Below are 20,219 nucleotides of genomic sequence, written 5' to 3' on the forward strand. Positions count from 1 at the left end.
ACAGGGCCCGCCTGGGAAGCAGTGTTACGATAGACGGGGATACCTTCGAGGTGGTCGAATTCGTCTACCTCGGATCCTTGCTAACGGCTGATAACAATGTCAGTCGTGAAATACGAAGGCGCATCATCTGTGGAAGTCGGGCCTACTACGGGCTCCAGAAGAAACTACGGTCAAAAAAGATTCGCCACCGCACCATATGTGTCATGTACAAGACGTTAATAAGACCGGTTGTTCTCTACGGGCATGAAACATGGACAATGCTCGAGGAGGACTTGCAAGCACTCGGAGTATTCGAGAGACGTGTGCTTAGGACCATCTTTGGCGGTGTGCAAGAAGACGGTGTGTGGCGGCGAAGAATGAACCATGAGCTCGCCCAGCTCTACGGCGAACCAAGTATCCAGAAGGTAGCTAAAGCCGGAAGGGTACGATGGGCAGGACATGTTGCAAGAATGCCGAACAGCAACCCTGCAAAGATGGTGTTCGCTTCCGATCCGGCAGGTACGAGACGGCGTGGAGCGCAGCGAGCGAGATGGGCAGACCAAGTGCAAAACGACTTGGCGAGCGTGGGGCGTATCCGAGGATGGAGAGATGCGGCCTCGAACCGTGTATTGTGGCGTCAAATTGTTGATTCAGTGTTATCTGTTTAGATGTAAACTAAATAAATGAATGAATATTATCGATTCAGTAGAAAACCGAATTAGCCGCCAGCGAAGTTGGATTTCGGTTTTCGATTAGCTTCGCTAATCGCCCATTAAATTAAAAAAAATTTCGGTTTTCTACTGAATTGATAATATCTGTATCATTTTGTACAAAAGGACGAACGACGAAAGGCCAAATACTACAAAAGACCGAATTATGTATGAGAAGATTCAATTTTCCAACCAAGAGAACTGAGAATGCTCAAAAAAGATTAATCGTTTTGCTGTCCAATTAAAGAAAAGCTTTTTCGTGTGTTTTTCAACGGTTCAGATTAATGTGAATTTTTTCAATCAAGTTGACTTTCAATTCAGAGAATTTGCTATTGGTTGAAAAGGGGATTAACAACGGTCCAATATATTATTCGTTACCTTGAAACCTTTATTACCACTACATACATACATAAATATTTCAGGCTTAGCGGAGACAAAAACTCGCTCTGCCGTCCAGCACTGGAAGCTCGCGTCGGTTTGTAAATGTGAACATTTCGACACCTATTCGATGACAGCGACTGACAGCACCAATGACAGCTGTTTGCAACGCCTTCAGTTTGGCTGGAGACCGGAACAAAACAAAACCCTCCTCCGTCGGAGAACATTCCATCCCTTAACTTTTCTTATCGCGTTTGCAGCCTCTATTTAATTTCTTTATCAGTTTGTGTTTGATTTTCTTACTGTAATCATCCCAATTGGATGTAATTACATCGCCTTAAGTTCCGCGCGGTTACTTACTCATCCGGTTCTGGGTCGGGGCGGCTCCCACCAAGTTGTGCTTTTAGTGTTGTGTACGCAAACGTCTGATCCGGGCACCATGTCTGCTTCCATCTTCCAGGAACGGTGCCATGTCCGTATGGAGCACTAGCACAGCGGGAATCGACACAGTGCTTGCCACCACCCTAGGAGCGGCCATCAATCCGAAAACCTTCAGTACAAACCATTTGCCCAGTTCCACCGGCCTTGTGCTGACACAGATCCCAAACGGCAACGGAGTAGTAACAAATCCGGGTCTCGCTCCCCAGCAGCAGCACCATCAGTTGAACTTTGTTAGCGCCGCCAGTAATAGTGCTCTCAACGGGAGCGGTTTCACACACGTCCACCTGCTGACGACGCCTAGCGGGCACGTAGCGGCTGACCGCGGTGGTGGTCCTTTCAGCAGTCACAGCACCAGCAGCAACAGCAATCACAGTCATTCCCCGCCCAGTCACGGAACGTTCACGAACAACAATTCCGTTGGCTGGAACAACCGAACCAGTATTTGCAGCACACACAATAAGGTAAGAGTCCTATTTATTGCGTCAAGAAGATTGTTGGATGAATATCGTAAATAGTTTGAAGCAGTTTGTTGAAATCGCCCGTGAAGGGGAATTATCCTTAAAAGATGGAAGTGAGGGTGTTTAAGGCTTTTTTTTTTTATTTTGCGCAATCGTCCACACTGGAAAGGATGGTATCATGGTATGTAAGAATGACCAAAACCAGTCCACTTGATATATGGACAGCCCCGTACAAAATTCAAAGTTTACTACTTTCTGCTATCGTATCACAAAGCTAAACTAAAGAACAAACACAAACTAAACAATCAAAATGTTTATTAAAGTTCTTTCCATGAAAACGTGGAGTAGTAAAAAGAATTGTGACATAATCACAGATCATGTATGCACCCACAAAACTCAAATATTGGTTAATTTATGATACAATGGTTATAAATCAATTTTATACCAAACACTGATGTGTGAAAAACGGCTTTCATATCGCCCACAACATTGATAAATACAAACATTTGCTTATGATCAATACTTGGCGTTGTATTTCGCCAAATCGCCATCATTATCAGAAGAATGTGAGCCGAAGTTTGTTTATATTTTCGTTTCTCTATCATTTCGGCGTTTGAATGAGAGTGAACTGCGATGTGATTTTTACCATTGAATCATCTACATACCTACCTACCGACTTACCTATTCACAACTCTCGGTTGCACGCCAAGCGTAATCGTTCTGGTTGTGATGTGCGAACAGAATTTCGATATGGACTTGTAACACCCGCTTGTAGGCGAGAATTTACGCTTTCCTGTCGGTGAAAGCAGGATCCACCTAGGTGTGATAGAATGTGGAACGGTGCCAGGCTAGACTGTTAAACGATGTTGCGACATTAGGGAAAAGTGAAGCAGATTTTAATTTGCCATGAACTTGACTGATGTACAATAGTTCTGAATTTAGACAACAGGGTGATATTCTTTATTTGTAATTGTTTAGCTTTCTCTAATTTGTATGTAAAGCCTAAATTTCAACATGAGCCAGTACCTAATGAGTTAATAATTCAATGAAAAATTGAACAAAATAAGTAATAAACTGTGAATATTATTCTCTTGCAGAGCCGTAGCGTGGGTTCCCGGCGCCCTTGGCGAACACTGTTTTGGGCGCCCTTCTCTCACTAAGAAAAAAATGTGCAATTTTTACATTCCAATATAATTTTGAATCTCTACCAAAAGTAAGATTTAGTTTAGTGGATTGAAGATGCTTCAAATAGCAAGAAGAATTCGGCGATATGCCCCTGAAAAGTTTTGAAATTTAGTTAAATTTTTACTATTTGCAAAATATGTAAGGAACCTTGCCGTGGGCATTTCTGGATCATTGTATGGAATCTGTAAAACTATCTACAACTTGCTGAAAGATCATTAAAGTTGCTGAAAGTTCTTTACTCATGATTCTTTTAAGCCAATGAATCGCCTGCTTTGAGCGTACTTACAGCGGCACACTAAGAGTTAACTTTTGGAAATCAGTATGTGATTCATTGGTCGATGTTCGAAATTTGTATCTGATGCTTTAGAATGAGTCTGTCAGTGCAGTGGTTTGGAGGCACTGCTGTACTTCGTTGGGCTAATAAAATCCAACTTCGAAGTGGAGGGCCACTCTATTTGGAGACCGCACGACGCGTCTAATTTGCCCGGTTGAGACTACCTCAGGGGGAGTCCATTTGAAAAACTCTGAGAAGGATATCTACTCAAAACTTCCGAACTACAAAGTACGATATAAGATTTCACATACCCTTCAACGCTGTAACCTGCAACACTACGTTGCACGTTCTCTTCTCATCAGTGGTAACTTCAATCAAAGTCCACCCTTCGGAGTGTGGTCAACTAACTGGTGACATTAAGTGTTCAAAAATGAAAATATTTCGATCCACAATTTTTGAATATGAGATGCTTAGACTTTTTCTAGATGGGCTTCGAGTTTTTTTCCTTTATTTAGGGGGAAAGACGGCTTTGGCAGGTTTTGTTCTATTATTGGCAGGGGGTTTTTGTCGACCAAATTTTGTGAAATTTAGCCACAATATTCTTTGATATGCAAAGAATGTGTAGGCCAAATTTGAGCCTAGTCAGTCATAAAAAACCCCCTGCCAATAATAGAATAAAACCTGCCAAAGCCGTCATTCCCCCAAAGTGATTTTTTAATTTTAAAATTAAGTTCATCACTAAGGGCTTCAAATAGAGTGAATAGGCTTTGATTGAAAGCGGTCGGATGTTCTCTGTCAACGTTTTTAAAAAATTCTCTTCATCTTCAATTCAAATTCAACTTCAAAAAATAAATAGAAATCTATTTTTATTTTGAATTTATCATGAAGTTGTGGTTTTAGCATTGGATGACGAGAACACTATCCGTTCTGAACAAGTTGGTGAATAATAGAATGATCTTCACATAATGTTGCTCGAAATCAGCGTTCGGGATAAGGATCAATACTTATCCAGAAGGTATTGGAATATAATGTAGAACTCATAAAGTTACCTAAATCCGAGTTTCCGAGAAAATGATTCTCGAGGGCAAAGAAAAAGAAGGCATTCCAACAGAATCACTTCCTGCCAATATTCAACGGAAGTATCTCCAAAACTCCAAAATGCATTCAGTGTTCACAGGGGAATTGCCGATGATAAGCAGAATTCTGGTGATGATGCAGACCTTCAAGATGATAGTTCGTTGCTCATATATGCACGCATCTTTCGGAACTCCTTCAAACCTCTGAGATCCGCGTGTGTTCCATCCATGCCAATCGTATGCGATTTCCCTTGACATCAGTGGCCGACAAGGAACAAGCCGCCGATAAGAATTTTGAATCCAGAATTATATTTTTCAAACTGAGCAATTCCTAAATTCTGAGCTCTTATTTCAAGATATTGACTCGAAACGAAACATTTTCTTTGATTATATCCAGGAAATTCCCCGAAGGTTAATTTGGTGAGCGAAATCCAATATATCTCTTAAATATTTCATTAACATTGCGTATGAAACAATTATACATTTTTGTATAAAAATACCATCAGGAAACCCGATTGAAGCGATTTGGGATAGGAAGAGTGGAATTGCCAACTTCTTATCGTTAATATTTTGTGGATAGAGGGCGAACTCTTCTCCCTATCTATTGGGTCAATCTGGAAAATGAGGGCTTCTCTATTCATCCCATTCCATTTCGCATTAGTGTCTTTGGTTATGGAACCACCCAATTCATTTTTGGCCCTTCATACAGGAGTTTGATGAAATACAAACAATAATATGAACATCATCAAATCGTTTGTCAAACATGATCAGTGCTATAGGCATGTGACCTATTACAATAAATGGTCGTATCATCATCATCATCATCATGAGATTTCTAGACTTATTCAAGGCCCTTTGTAACCGGTTCTGGAAGCCTCATAGAAATAGCGGTCCATACTAAGATCAAACTATTCAAAACTCAAATAGTTGAAAGGAATATTTTTTGTTTGATCTACATTTCTCAAAATATTTTCATCATAGATATTTCAACTCTGTAGTTGGTTTGTTATTAATTTGCCCTGTAGTTAATAATCTAGTAACAAAACAAACAACACATTTAGTAACTAACAAAAAAAATTCTATTTATCATACCGTTATTCTTGATTTTGGCGCCACCCTGAGGGCTGGCGCCCTTGGCGGAGGCCAACCCGGCCAACCGCACGCTATGGCGCTGTTCTCTTGTAAGAGCACCTCCACGGGAGTCCTCATCGCTATTCTCATTATAGCGCTCCCTCCCGAGTGCTATTTTAGGATAGCGCCCCATCTTCCCACCGGTGGTTTTTGTTTTAGGTATAAGGCAATCTGACGTTTATCATCTTTCTCTTGCACGCGCACAGGCGGGATAGGGTTTGTTTTCATACGGAAACGCTTCCGAAGCGTTTCCGTATGAAAACAAATCCTATCCCACCTGTGCGCGTGCAAGAGAAAGATGATAAACGTCAGATAGCCTTATAGCGACTTCGTAAACATATTGAGTTCTCACCAGGCGTTGCTAAAAGTAGTCATCATCTTCTTCAATGATTCTACATTTCAACTGGAACTTAACTAGCTGCTGAGCTTAGTATTCTATTAGTATTTCATCAGTTATTAATTTAAAGCTTTTCTGCGCCCGCCATAGCATGCGTTGTATTTTGTGTGACAACTGATAACTATGCCCAAGGAGCCTACTCGAAAGCATCCTTCACCGAATCGGGAATAGAACTCTACGCTAGCAAGGCTAGCTGGAGACCCGTCGTAGTAAATTTTTTCACCATTATTCCTCCTGGACTTCCTTTCTCCTGGAAATTTCTTTCGAAGATTTATACTTGCAGTCGAAGAAATTTCTCCTGAAATTCCCACCAGTTTTCCCACAAGAATCTCTTGACAAAATCCAGCAGGAATACTTCCACAGTTTTTTTCTCTGAAGCATCCTCTCGGAGAAAAAAAATTGTAACAACATCCGAAAGAATCCGGAGAGTTTTCAAATGAAACCACAACAAATATAGGGCATTTCCAATAAAAAAAATCCCGAGAGAATCTGGAAGAAATCCTAAAACTATTCTGGGACAACTGCTAAAGATTCTTAAAAGAACACAAAGATTGCTGGGAAACTCCCGGAGGGATCCAAGATGAATTTCTAAAACAAATCATTTTTAAAAGAACGACAGAAAAGATAAACTTGCGGGAGCTTTTCTGGATGAACTACTTGAAGAACATACTGAACAATTACTAAAGGAACCTTCTGAGGCATTCCTGGAAGACCTTCCCTTGGAATAACTATAATAATAACAAAATAAAACAGTGGAATTTTCTTTCACGAAAAATCCATGAATATTTCGGGCTCTAGCGGGTGCCGGTGCGCATCGCTCCTTATTATAGCTGATCCATTATTTCTTCGCGGGGCACTATGTAGTTAAATAAAATGAATATTTCCCTTGTTTTTTTTTAATTTACGTCGAAATTGTTCTGATCTGATAAAGAAAAACAGATTTTCCGAAATTTTTTTATCATAGACGAATCCAAGTAAAAATAAGAAGAAGACACACGACGGTGTTAACTTTGACAGATCCTACAGCGCAGCATAGGGAGATCATTTTAAAATGCTTATAATAAATTCTAGACAAATTGTAATTAAAATCTGATTGATGTATGATACGGAAAAAGTTCCGAACTGTATGATAGATACATTTTTGGAAAATATTAAAAAAATTGAGATAAGCTTCCAGATATGTAATTCAGAACTTTTTCCGTACCGTACATCAATCAGATTTTAATTACAATTTGTCTAGAATTTATTATAAGCATTTTAAAATGATCTCCCTATGCTGCGCTGTAGGATCTGTCAAAGTTAACACCGTCGTGTGTCTTCTTCTTATTTTTACTTGGATTCGTCTATACCAAAGTGACGTTTCACAAAATAGCAACCCTGTATGGAAATTTAGCAACTGACGACCTCCTATAGGAGATCGTCAGTTGCGTTCTAGCAAAAATTCCGCTTGAGGCCCTTCCTAAATATTTTAACAACAGCCACTACACCTGACGGTATAATTGCAATATTTCCATTATCAGGCGACAGGTGGTGTTGCTGTGTGTTTGTATCAATGTAATATTGCATATACACTAGTGACATCTGCTGTTCGATATCGTAAGCTTTCAATGTTCCTTCCACACACACGAGGTGGAGAACAGTCTTGAAGAAATTGAAAGTATACAGCTAGAATTTAGTATGGAGGTACAATGAAATCTCTTTGATTGTTTAGATCTCAGAAAAATATATTAAGCTCTTTTAGTGGAATGTATTAAACCGTCTAAGACGAATTAAGTACTGTCCATTTAATTCCACTAGTTAATTTTCGTAATCTTTGCAGATACGTATTTCGACCACAACTGTGTGGTCGTCTTCAGTGTCTTGTACTTGTATAAGTCGAGTCAAGTACAAGACACTGAAGACGACCACACAGTTGTGGTCGAAATACGTATCTGCAAAGATTACGAAAATTAACTAGTGGAATTAAATGGACAGTACTTAATTCGTCTTAGACGGTTTTGTTTAGATCTGTAAAACAAGTCGTGGGAACAAAAAATCTAAAAAATATTTGTTGCTTTTTGACCTAGGTTTCATATTGATGCGTTGCGTAGTTAATGAAAACGGATGATTTGTCCATCCAAGGAAATTCATTTTACTTTAAATGTTGTGGCGCCATCTCGTTCAAACAGCACCTTTGCCTTTGCCTTGAAAGCTTCGCCTATGTTTGTCATTGTATCAGTGGCGTCTCGTCCTCATGTGCACTGCGTTCACTACACAAGTAGCTATTTCGATATTTTTTTAAAGAAATAGTATACTAAATTTACTGCAAGAATATAAATATGAAATATTTAATATCATACTGCTACTAGAATGATCTCAACTTGCCAGTGAAGCACTCCTGTGCACGTTGCTATGTGAACAAAATCTACCTTTTATACCTAGCACCCTTGTGCCAAGACTTTTCCCCCTTTCTCCCATAACTAATCCAACAAGTTACCGCATAGAAAGCCGCGCGCCTCCTTCAGTTTTTCCGGTTTTTCCACGCTATCCGATACATTCTTGTTAGGGAGTGAGTGCTAGTAATGGACCCTTGCGTATCCAGTTTTCCGCGAGCGGTAATGGCCGCCAGCATGGCTGCGGGCTTGTATCTGGTTTAACGTTTCTGGAGGTCAACTGCACCCACCATTCGGCATTTTGATCAATGTGGTATATAAGCAGGCTTGAATTCACTGAATCAGCACCTTCTTATATGTCACATTGGTCAGAATGCTTGGATCTGTGGGTGCAGTTGACCTCCACAAATGTCAAATCAGAAACTAACCCGCAGGCAAGCTGGCGGCCATTACCGCTCGCAAAAAACTGGATAATGGACCCCCTGAACAACAACCAAAAGTTAACACTGGAATCAGAGATTTCCTGCAAATTTCCATCATTTCACAAATCAGGACAGTTGTTGCATGCAATTGTTTTGGCTTGGAATACTAAAATTAAGTTATATTAGGTAACTAATTTGTAAAAGTAAATACGTTGGAGGGTCTATTACTAGCACACAAACGTATCCATTCCATCCACAAAAGTATCCATTGTATTTGACCCTTTACTCGTCATCTGGTGCTACAGAATTGCAACACGTCATGAGTCTGACTCTAGCGAAGCGATTTAAGTAAATTTCCGTCCTTAAGGGATCCATTACTTATTCAATAAAACATTCATTCTGTATTTTCCTATCGAACAAGACGAACGTTTATTTAATCTGTTCTATACAGAACAATGGCGACGAAAGGATTTCAAACCTACAAGCAAAATGGAAGGATTTGCTCCGCCCAAGTTTTCTTTTGGAGATCAATGGGAGATGTATCAAGAACGTTTAGAGCAATATTTCCTAGCCGTGGATTTAGAAAATGAGCGTAGATCCGCTATACTTCTTACCTCGATTTTTTTACCATATTGCCGTGGTTTGTCCGAAGAAACAGAAAGGGTTTTTCAAGAAGGAGCAAACGGTCAATCACTTGGAAGTAAACTCTGTTAGCTGTTCTGAGCCGTATTACGTGGATAATGGACGAATGACAAGATTTGGAATGGATGCTGGATCACCAATAACGATTATCTCTGAGACGTTTTACCGCAATAATGTCGGAGAATTTACACTTCATCCGTTTCGTGGGAAGTTGGTATTCTATACAGAAGGTGAAGCTACACCGAAGGGAGCTTTTGAAGCTGTTTTATGTTATCAAGGTCGACAAGCGGTTGGTCAAATTGTGGTAATTGAAGGAGGGCGCAATCCGTTGATTGGACGTGATTTTATTGGAGAGTTGCTTCACTTGCGGTTAAACAAACTTGACACGGAGTCGAGTGACAGTCAGGAAGTTCAACTGAAAACTATTTTGAATGAATATCAAGAATTGTTCGATGGATCATTGGGTTGTTATAAACATTCAAAGATCAACTTGCTATTGAAACCTGATGCTGTACCAAAGTTTGTTAAACCTCGAAAAATACCGATTTCGTTTCAAGCTAAGGTTGAAGAAGAACTGGACGCACTAGAGAAGACTGGTATTATTCAGGGTGTCGACTACCTGGAAAAACCTGGAAAGTCAGGGAAAGTCAGGGAATTTCGATTGAGGTCAGGGAAAAAATCACAAAATCCAATATTGAAAATAGTGATAGTGATTTTTTTTATTTCGAGCAATATGCTAAACACTTATGACAATGAAACGCTGAACCATTTTAATCCATTGAAATAGGATCAATAAAAGTACCGAAACTTCGGATCAGAATTAATATAGCGTTTTAGCTGGTAATCAGACTGCATAGCCGATAAACAAAACAATACTCCGAGGCAGTTACAGTCGACAACCACTTTCACTATCAAGCTTTGAAGCTTTTTTGTGTGACCGTTGACAGTCTCTAGAATAAGAGTTTACTCCGGGCCCATTCCATGTACCCCATGGTAATCGAATTTGTTTCTATTAATATCTAAGCAATAACACAGGTTCCAAATCAATGATGTTCAAATGATCACTGTTGAGGCCTGATACAAATAGATTTTTTAAGTCCTCTTCAATATTGAAGATTATTTAGTTTGAGTGTCAGAGTCGTTTTGATTTTTTGTTTGCAGTTGCCTCATATAGCGTTCAAATACTTAATCATTCTTCGCGAGAGTCTTAATAAAATTATATTAGGTCGTTACAAATATTTAAATAACATTTTGTCCTACTGGTCTCCGAAAGGTCAAGGGGGGGGGGATAATAAAAAATAAATATTGAAATGAAAAAAATCAAAAAACTCCTCGGATTTGTTAAAGAATGCTTTGAAAATCCTCAAAATTATCCGAATTTTATTTTGTTGCCCCCTCAAAATATTATTTTTTAGGGGGGGAGACAAAATAGTTTTTAAATGTTTGTATCGGCCTTAATGTGCTTATGATATTGGAAGAAATGCGATCTATCTTGATAAATTTAAATTGCTGATTAGTAACCAACAATATATCATATTACCTTTTGATGAAAATGCAGCGCCCAATTTTTTGAAAATTATCTAGTCTAAGCAGTCTAAACTGAATCAAATGGCTGAAATGTGCCATAGTTCAGAACCGATCCACAAATAATCATCAATAATGTTCAACTTGCAACCAAAAACTAGATATTCAAAGGCTTGTTGAAAAAACGCCGAATACTATTTTCGTGGACCTTTGACAACACTCCACAGCATCAGCATCATCCCCAAACAAGATTCTGTAGGGATTGTTTTAAAAACATTTCGTAAACTTTCATTTGATGACGGGCTTTTAAAGTCATTGGTCGATCCTCACTTCTTTAGATACTAGTCCTGTAGAGAGAACGACAGTAGATTAAAGCATCATATAATCAGCTATCTCATGTACGTTTAACGTTTTTTCGATACTCCATAACCATACTCGGACGCAAGAAAAGGATAATGTTGTTGTCAATGGAAATGTTTCAGTTTTACATTCGCTGCTTTTGATGTTTATAAAACAATTTTATCAGAAAATATTCTGGTTGATTATTGAGAATTTTGTCCAGAAATTACTCCAGTGAAAATGTTTCGGGATATCTTGTGAAAATAATTATTCCCTTCAGAAAGAAAAATCCCAGTGGATTTCTAAGAGCTTGCTCAATAGTTTAATCCTGGAGCTCCTTGATGGATGTGGATGTTATGTTTACGCTCCAAAAACTTGCTAGATTGTACGGTGTTTACTCAAATTTGAATTGAAATGTCTTCGTGGAAGGATTCATACAAAAAATATGCCAAGGAATCTTCAAACATGTTTCCACAAGTTCATCAAAAAACTCCATTAGATGTTTCTTATAAAGTTTCATTGCTTGTTGTACTTGTCTGACATCTAGTTGATAGTAGTTGAACTTTTTATAAATTAAACAATCCTGTTTTTCCATGGGGCCATTGGCAAAGGCCACAATCGACAAATATTAAACGACTTGAGTGTATTCAGACCAACATATTTAAAGTATTGCATGGTTAGAATGTTTTTCTAGGCTGTAAGTGTTGCATGGATTTATGTGATCTTGTAGGGATTGTATTCTTGATTATCTGGAAGATTGCAGCGTCCGTGACTATTTTTAGAAGTCCATTAACTCCACAGAGAGTGAATATGAATTCTTACTTCGTAAGTATTCTTGAGACCCAATGGAGGTTTCTCGATGTCCACAAAAATACCTAACCCGTAAGTTTTTTTTAACGGAATTAGAAGTATATCTAGAAGCTCCCACGATAGTTCAAAAAGTTGTTCTGAAGTCGTGTCAAAAGAGTCGTGTCAGTAGTCTTGGAGGTCTATTGTGACTCCAGAAAGTCTGTGGGAATTTCCAATGGTGGATGAATGCACCAGAAAGTTTATAACATTGGAGTAAATAATGAAAACCTTTCAGGAGTTCTGCGCATTTACTTGATTCTTTGTGAACGACCAGAATTTCCTATGAAATTCTTCATATCCTTAATGTTCTGCTTCTAGAAGTCATAAGGCTTCCAGTAACTCAGGAACTCATATGGATAGGAATCAAACATGCAGAGATTTTCATGTGCTTCTAGAAATGGAAAAAAAACCTTTTTCATACCTGGAATTTTTCGAGAAATGGTCTGGAAAGTAAGGGAAAGTCAAGGAATTTCATTCTAAAATTTTAGTCGACACCCTGTTATTACTAAGGCTGAGATTGCAGAATGGGGAACCCCGTTAGTTCCTGTTTTAAAGAAAAACAAGTCAATTCGTTTGTGCGCTGATTATCGAGTAACTGTCAACCCGTTTCTGGAAGATAAGCGATACCCTATGCCTGTTGTGGAAGATTTGTTCGACGCGTTGCAAGGTGGAAAGCTATTTTCGAAACTGGATTTCAAATCGGCGTACAATCAGCTAGAGCTTGAGGAAGAATCGAGAAAAATGTTGACATGGAGTACTCACAAAGGAATATATTATGTGAACCGTTTGCCGTTTGGTACTAAACCAGCCTGTGCAATATTTCAAGAAGTTCTGGAAAAGTTATTGCAGGAATGCCCCGGGTGTATCAATTTCTTGGATGACGTTTTAGTAACTGGTGCAACTGTAAGCGAACATCTCAAGAATTTAGCAAGAGTGTTGAGTAAGCTTTTAGAAGCCGGATTTCGACTAAATCGTGAGAAATGTGAGTTTTTCAAGGAAAGAATGCAATTTCTGGGACACATTATTGACGGTGATGAACTGCATAAGGATCCGGAAAAGGTTCGTGCTATAATGGATGTTCCAAGACCAGAGAATGTCAAGGCACTAAGAGAATTTCTCGGGATGGTAACGTATTATTCGAAGTTTATTCCGAACATCTCAGCAATACTGAGCCCTTTGTATCAATTACTAAACGGTATGATTGGTCTTCTGAATGTGACGTGGCGTTTGAAACTGTAAAACAGATATTATGTTCGGATAATGTGCTGGTGCCGTATAATCCTGAATTGCCAGTTAAGTTAATTACCGATGCGTCTGGCAAAGGAATCGGAGCTGTACTCTTACAAGTGTTTCCTGATGGTAGTCAACGGCCAATAACGTTCATTTCAAGAGTTCTCAAATCTCACGAACAAGATTATTCTCCATTGGATATGGAAGCGTTGGCTGTTTATTATGCGGTTCGAAGATTGAGCAGTTATCTTCTTGGAAAAAGCTTCACGATTTTGACGGATCATCAACCACTTGTGTCGTTATTTGGACGAAAGGGAATTCCGGATATGGTGTTCAGAAAGTTACAACGTTGGGCTGTTTTCCTGGCAAATTACGAATATGAGATCAAGTACATTAAAGAAGTCAGCAACAAAGTAAGGATCGTAGTATGTCGTGCATATATGACGTTCAACATTTTTGCTGCTCAAATTTTTGTGTTATTATCCGTCCATTTTTAAGATTTTGGCTGCCACAGTCAGAAAAATCATAATTGTAGTTTAAGTAGTTTCCCCGAGTTATTGTTTTGAAAGTTACCAAAGAATGAAGCATGGGTGCTATGTGAATTTGTTCTAATTTACTGTATTGTGTCGGTTTCCAGTTAGGTGTATAATTCGAAAATGAAGAATTGTTTCCATTACTGAAGCCTGTTTGAAGCTCTGTTAAGAGAATGCTAATTTGAAGGATTTATCCGTAATCTAAATGTGACAAGATTTTCGGGAAAGTGACAACTCAGGATTATATTGAAGACTCGTGGGATTCCAAGAATTTCTAGGATGTTTTCGCAAGTATTGTATAGAATTGCAGTGACATCAAAAGAAAATCGCGTGCACTGCATTCTGTTGGATTTGTAAGCGGTTGGAACCCTTATATACGATGGAATTACTGATAGACGGCATTTACGGCGCGGAATGGCCAATCGTTCAAGCTGCGGATCTGGTGAGTCCGCTCCATGATAGTATTATATAAAACTGATTTTACTAAATACGCGCTAGGATTAAAGATATATATCTATGATGAATATCGTTGATATAAATTTTAAATCCAGGAAGTGTAAATACGTAAATATACGTAAAAATACGTAAAAGCGTAAATTTCTATTCAAAAATATATGTATAATGAATTAAACTAAATGCGTGCTGGATTCAAATTATATTATATATATTTTGCATTTGGAGTTTGATGAACTTTATCCATTTGATAAACGGTAGCATAATCAGACGGGGCTTATTGTTAGTGATAGTAACCTCGGAGTGGACATGAAATACCAGACACTCTGAAATGGGTCACTGGAGCTGCAGTAGAGCTAACACTTTCTAACTCCCGGATTAAATCTGACTGTTTTAACAAACAGCTTTCCTCCATAACATCACTGCCAGACAGTGGGGGTTAGTTTGTACACACACACACACACACACACCAACAAAGTAGCTGATTTCTTGTCTCGATCACCAGTTCAATGCTGTGACGATGAAGTTGAAGATGATGAAGAAGTTATGTTTCTGCAGTATATTGAATCTGAAACGAGGTCATTGGTCGAACGGAAACAGCTTATAATTGAATCAAGGCGGGATCCTGTAGTAAGCCGTGTAGTGCATCACGTTAAGACCGGATGGCCTGGTAAAGTTGACGATCCTGAATTGAAGAAATATTTTGTTCGTAAGGACGAACTCGTTGCTGAAGAAGGCGTTCTTATGTGGGGCTACCGTATTATAGCACCTATGAAGCTAAGGTCATTTTTGCTGCAAGAACTACATTGAAATCATCTTGGAATTGTCAAAATGAAATCGTTGGCTCCAAACTATTTCTGGTGGCCAAGTATCGACAAGGAGATAGAAGCCTTGGGAAAAAGATGTGAATCTTGTATCCAGTATAGACCAGATGCTAAAAACTCATCGATTTCTCCATCGAAGTTATGTTCTCGTCCGTTTGAAAGAATTCATATCGATCACTTGTTCCTGAAAGAGAAAATTTTTCTTATCGTCACTGATAGTTACTCGAAGTGGGTTGAATACTACTTGGTTCGTTCACTATCTACTAAAGAAACAATTGAGAAGCTGGAAGATTGTTTTGCATGTTTTGTTAACTGTGATACCCTGGTTTCTGATGATGGAAGGTCCTTTACGGCGAAAGAATTTCAAGATTTTTGCGATGAAAAAGGAATTCGTCATTTAACGTCAGCACCGTATAGTCCTTGCTCAAATGGTGCTGCAGAAAATGCAGTCAAAACTTTCTAATATGCTGTGAAGAAGATGTTATTCGATAACTGCAATCGTGGTAAATCAATTTCAACAGTAATGAAAGCACACCTTCAGATGTATCGGGCTACACCACATTGCACCACGAACGAGACGCCGTTTAAACTAATGTTTGGACGAGAAATGAAAACCCGATTCGATGTTCTACGAAGAGATCCCAATGTAAACCATTTTGCGAAGACTTGGAAAATTAATGAGCGGAAGAAGGAAGTGCGTTTCGCTACTGATGAGGTAGTATATGCAAGAGACTATCGTGATCCTGAACGACAACGATGGATCAAGGCAAAAGTTGTGCGGAAGAAAGGGGATAAGTTATACGAATGCTATTCTAAGGAATTGGGTACGATAGTACGAAGATCACATCAAATTCTGAAATACGATTATGATGATTACGAGGAGAAAGAAGTTGCCCGTGGAGAAATAGTATGTGAAGCAGTACCTATTCCCGATGAAGAGTACTTATCAACAGAAGACGATGATACTATACAAGTACAACAGGATCAACTCCAACCAGATCAACCGCAACGAGGTCATTATCGTGCAGATGGAGTGTACGTCACAAGAAGTTGTCGGATGGTACGAGTTCCAAGTAGGAATTAGCTTACGGGGAAGATGTGCTGTCACGTGGTTTTCAAGATGTGGCCGTGGCCTGAAATCCATATTGATTTTTAACCAGTCTGATAGATGCCCGAGTAAACTTGACAAATATTATATTTTCTGGTTTGTTGATTTTTATCGGTGACGAAAAATACACAATTTCCGTGCTTTAATAACGTTTCGGCTTACACACTTAAAAGCCAGGATTTCATTTCGGTAAAATCATTTAACGAATATCGTCAAAACATATTGTTTTACCGAAATATTTTAAAGTTAATTACCGAAAATCAGCTAGTTGAATGTACTACTGAAATTCGGCAGAATATTTTGCGATCATCGTCGGTAAACCATACACTTTACCGATTTTCGGAGAAATAGATTTGTCAAACGTCAAAACGCCGCAAAAGCACGTGTTGAACAAAAAAAAAACAAACAACTTGAATGGTATTCCAACAACGGCTGCTAAAAATATCTCCAAGTAAGTCTTAAAATCTAAATTTATATTTACTAAATTTACTATTACTTATTCGGGCTTAAATATTTGTTTTTTAGGACATACCATCAAAATGATTGAAAACGAATTTTGAACGATTTTCGTGACATGGAAGAGGTTTCCAGCTCGCCATCGTTGAAGCTCGTATTTTGTGTAAAAATATTTAATTTTTTTTTAAATTCATTTTATGTCCATATTATTCGTGAATAAATATTTTTTTGATTTCCTGCTGCATTACGCTTTGGTTTTTTTTATTATGTTTCATTAAAAAACCAACAAAAGAAAGCAATAATTTACAAGATTTCGGTAAAGCACTTTGCCGAACACTTCGGCAACCTATTGCCGAACAGCACGGCAAATTTTGACAGCTGGATGTTTTCACACATTTTACGACCAGTCGGTAATTCGAACTTTTACCGAGATTTTTACCGACATCTCAGCTGTTGGATTCTCGGTAATATATTTTGCCGGCCTCGGCGAAAAAAATTAAGTGTGTACTCCATTCAGCCATCATCAGATATTGAAAAACGTACACTTGCCACCAGTGTGGTTTAATAACTTATTAAGTAATTATAATTTATTAAGTTATTAAACCACACTGGTGGCAAGTGTACGTTTTTCAATATCTGATGATGGCTGAATGGAGTAAGCCGAAACGTTATTAAAACACGGAAATTGTGTATTTTTCATTACCGATAAAAATCAACAAACCAGAAAATATAAAGTTTTACGGTGACCGAAACCCCACCAAATTGACAAATATTTGTCAATATGACAAATAAACAGTGGAATGTGGGCTAGGTGTAAAAGTATTCTTAATGGATTATCAACCTCCCACAAAGCACAATTCGACCGAGGCAAAGCTGTTCTCTACCAAATCCAATAATGTTTCCCATCGCATCGGTACTCAAAATATGATCGGCTCTTTACATTGTGTTTTTGATAGGACAAATCTCAATGATGAAAAAAATGATTCTGATGTGGTCCCTTGAACAGTGCACCATATCGCGGGATCGGTGACTCGATCAGTTATGGGAAAGGCATTCCCTATTGCCACTAGATAGATAAGTGGATTTTTTGATTTATTGTAGCATTGTTCTGAACAACCAACGTCATCAACGATCTGAACACCGCGCTCCGGTCTACTCTTTCTCACTCGATCTCTCAGAGTTTTCTCGAAAAAAAAAATGCATGCGATCGGTGAGTGAAAACTAACGTAAACCGGTCTCAGACTGTGGGACCGTTTTCCCATTCATATGTGCGTCTCTTAGTAGTGGCAAACACGCACTTTGAAACGATGCGGTGCCACACTCGCAATAACATGCGTCTTACGCTTACATCTAGTAACCTGAATGACTGGTGGCAGTGGTCTAAAACAAATCAAACTATGTCAATGGCTGCAGCATATTACAACCCCAGCTATTTTTCCTAACGAGCTTTGGGAGATTTTTAGAACGATTTTCGTAGAACGTGTCACTTTGGTCTGGTGAAAACTTAAGTTTGGCGCAGCGATTTCAAAACTTCAATCCAATGCGAAATTGACTCATGATGAGTCATATTCTGAACATTAGTGGTTTAACACCCTATATCCAAAAATTTCAAAGAACTTGAATATAAATTAATGGTTTATTTGCAGTCGAAAGAACCCCTAAAATATTCAATTGATACATATTAGACCATTTGCTTCATAGCGGTAGTCACTCCTTGATAGTCGAGTCTGCGATCGCGTGTCTGGCTCGATGCACAAAATCACTTCAGTCGGTCGGTTTTTATTTTCTCCACCCCAAATCTTTGTCTGTTCGCGGTTGCATTTTTTTTTCATTAAATATATTAGTGCAGTTGCATCTACTTATGGGACCACTAGTGTTTTCGTTGAAAAATAAAAATGTCGCAAGTGTGAGCATTTTTCACCGAAATGGATGCCGTTCTTCTGATCGTGTCACGTAAAATACTACCCGATGTGTTCTTCTAATGTTCCCTGATCGTTCGCGGGTGAAAAAGGGGTGGCAAAATAGGAGACATATTTTCGTTGCCCATTCATTTGTGACTACACACATCGAGATGTGAATGTGTGGAACGGGCGTCGATGCACACAGAAATTGTATTCGTTCGTTCAATAATTTTTATTTTCTTCAGTTTATTTTGCGCGATCGATCGAATGTTGTTTAGTGTTTCTCGCGGTGAAACCGAAAGGAATGGTTCATTTTCTTCATGCCCTTTCGAAGCGATTGTTGTCGGCGGTACTTGGCGCGTGCAATTCCAAAGTGTCTCATTAGATTACTATATTCAATCGTTTTTTATTAGTGATCCACTACATATGAGTAAAAACATAATAACGACTATTGAAAGTGTGTCGTATTATCACATGGGCAGAATAATGTGTACTTTAATTAAAATGTAGCATGCGGCCTAATACAGCCAGCGGAATAATTATTCCTATCAGCGAACGAACGATTCGTATCTATCGCCAAGTGTTTTGTTGAGTATTAGTTCCAGTGCGCGTAAATCGTGTATCAAGTCCAAGTGCAAGCAGCTTCGAGCGATTTAGCAGGTGTTTGTTCCAAAGTTAATTACCTCAAGTGGGGCAAGTGATAATACACGAGCTTTGCAGCAGAGGGGAATATCAGCCGTGTGTTTCAGCAGTTCTTAGTCCCCTGAAGGAGGAATCATTAAATACGTCACGTAATAGATAGTCATGTTCAACTTTAAAAAATGTATGGACGGGCCTAGTGTTAATTTTATGAGGTCATAACCTTCATCGAATCGACCACAACAATGCATGTTCGTTCATTAGCATTCGTCCAATTTTGGTAAAAGATAGATGGAGAATTTATGTCCTAAAATGTTTAACAAGTCGTGCATTCAATTCTCCTTTTACGTTCTCAGCCAGTTTGACGATGGTATGTGCGATGGTGCTTAGTGAGATGCTTATTTTGTTCTTTTCGTCATTGAGTTGCGAATTGATTGTTTTGCATCACAGCAATCATCGTTCCATCATTTCTAATCATTGATTGACAGACTCCGACCAAAGCCCTGAACCTTCCACAACTCGCATGATCCTGGATTACTCACGTATTCTTGCTCAGGCTATAAACTGCAAGCGTGATTTTTTTCGAAGGTGTTTTAGTATCTTCAATGGAGCAAATCCCCAAATGTTGACTTTATTTTAAACTTCCAATATCCTAATTATCCAGAATTTTTAAGGTATTCATTGATAAATTAGATTTAAGAGCCAAGTATAATCGTATGCAGACGTACCCATTCTGCGTTGCTGGCAAAAGTTTTGAGGTTTTGGATGGCAAAAAAAATTTTGCATATAAACAATAAAGATCGATCATTCCATTTCGATTGCAGCGACTGTTTCCCCAGATTTGATGCTTGCTATTCAGGACGCCGGCAATGATGTAATAACTTTGCCTCCGCGGCTC

The 20,219-nt window shown here is 38.7% G+C and overlaps 1 protein-coding gene across 2 annotated transcripts in view; it reads left to right on the forward strand.

The window, feature by feature from the left end:
- Positions 1 to 20,219, forward strand: part of LOC134209794 (calcium release-activated calcium channel protein 1) — a 123,407-nt gene that overhangs the window by 68,907 nt on the left and 34,281 nt on the right. For both annotated transcript variants that reach the window (XM_062685824.1, XM_062685823.1), the window contains exon 2: positions 1,528 to 1,969. In XM_062685824.1, the coding sequence (XP_062541808.1) occupies positions 1,528 to 1,969 (442 nt within the window). The remainder of the gene's footprint in view (positions 1 to 1,527; positions 1,970 to 20,219) is intronic.

Source organism: Armigeres subalbatus, chromosome 2, assembly GCF_024139115.2.
Source record: "Armigeres subalbatus isolate Guangzhou_Male chromosome 2, GZ_Asu_2, whole genome shotgun sequence".
In the NCBI taxonomy this organism is placed as follows: Eukaryota; Metazoa; Arthropoda; class Insecta; order Diptera; family Culicidae; genus Armigeres; species Armigeres subalbatus.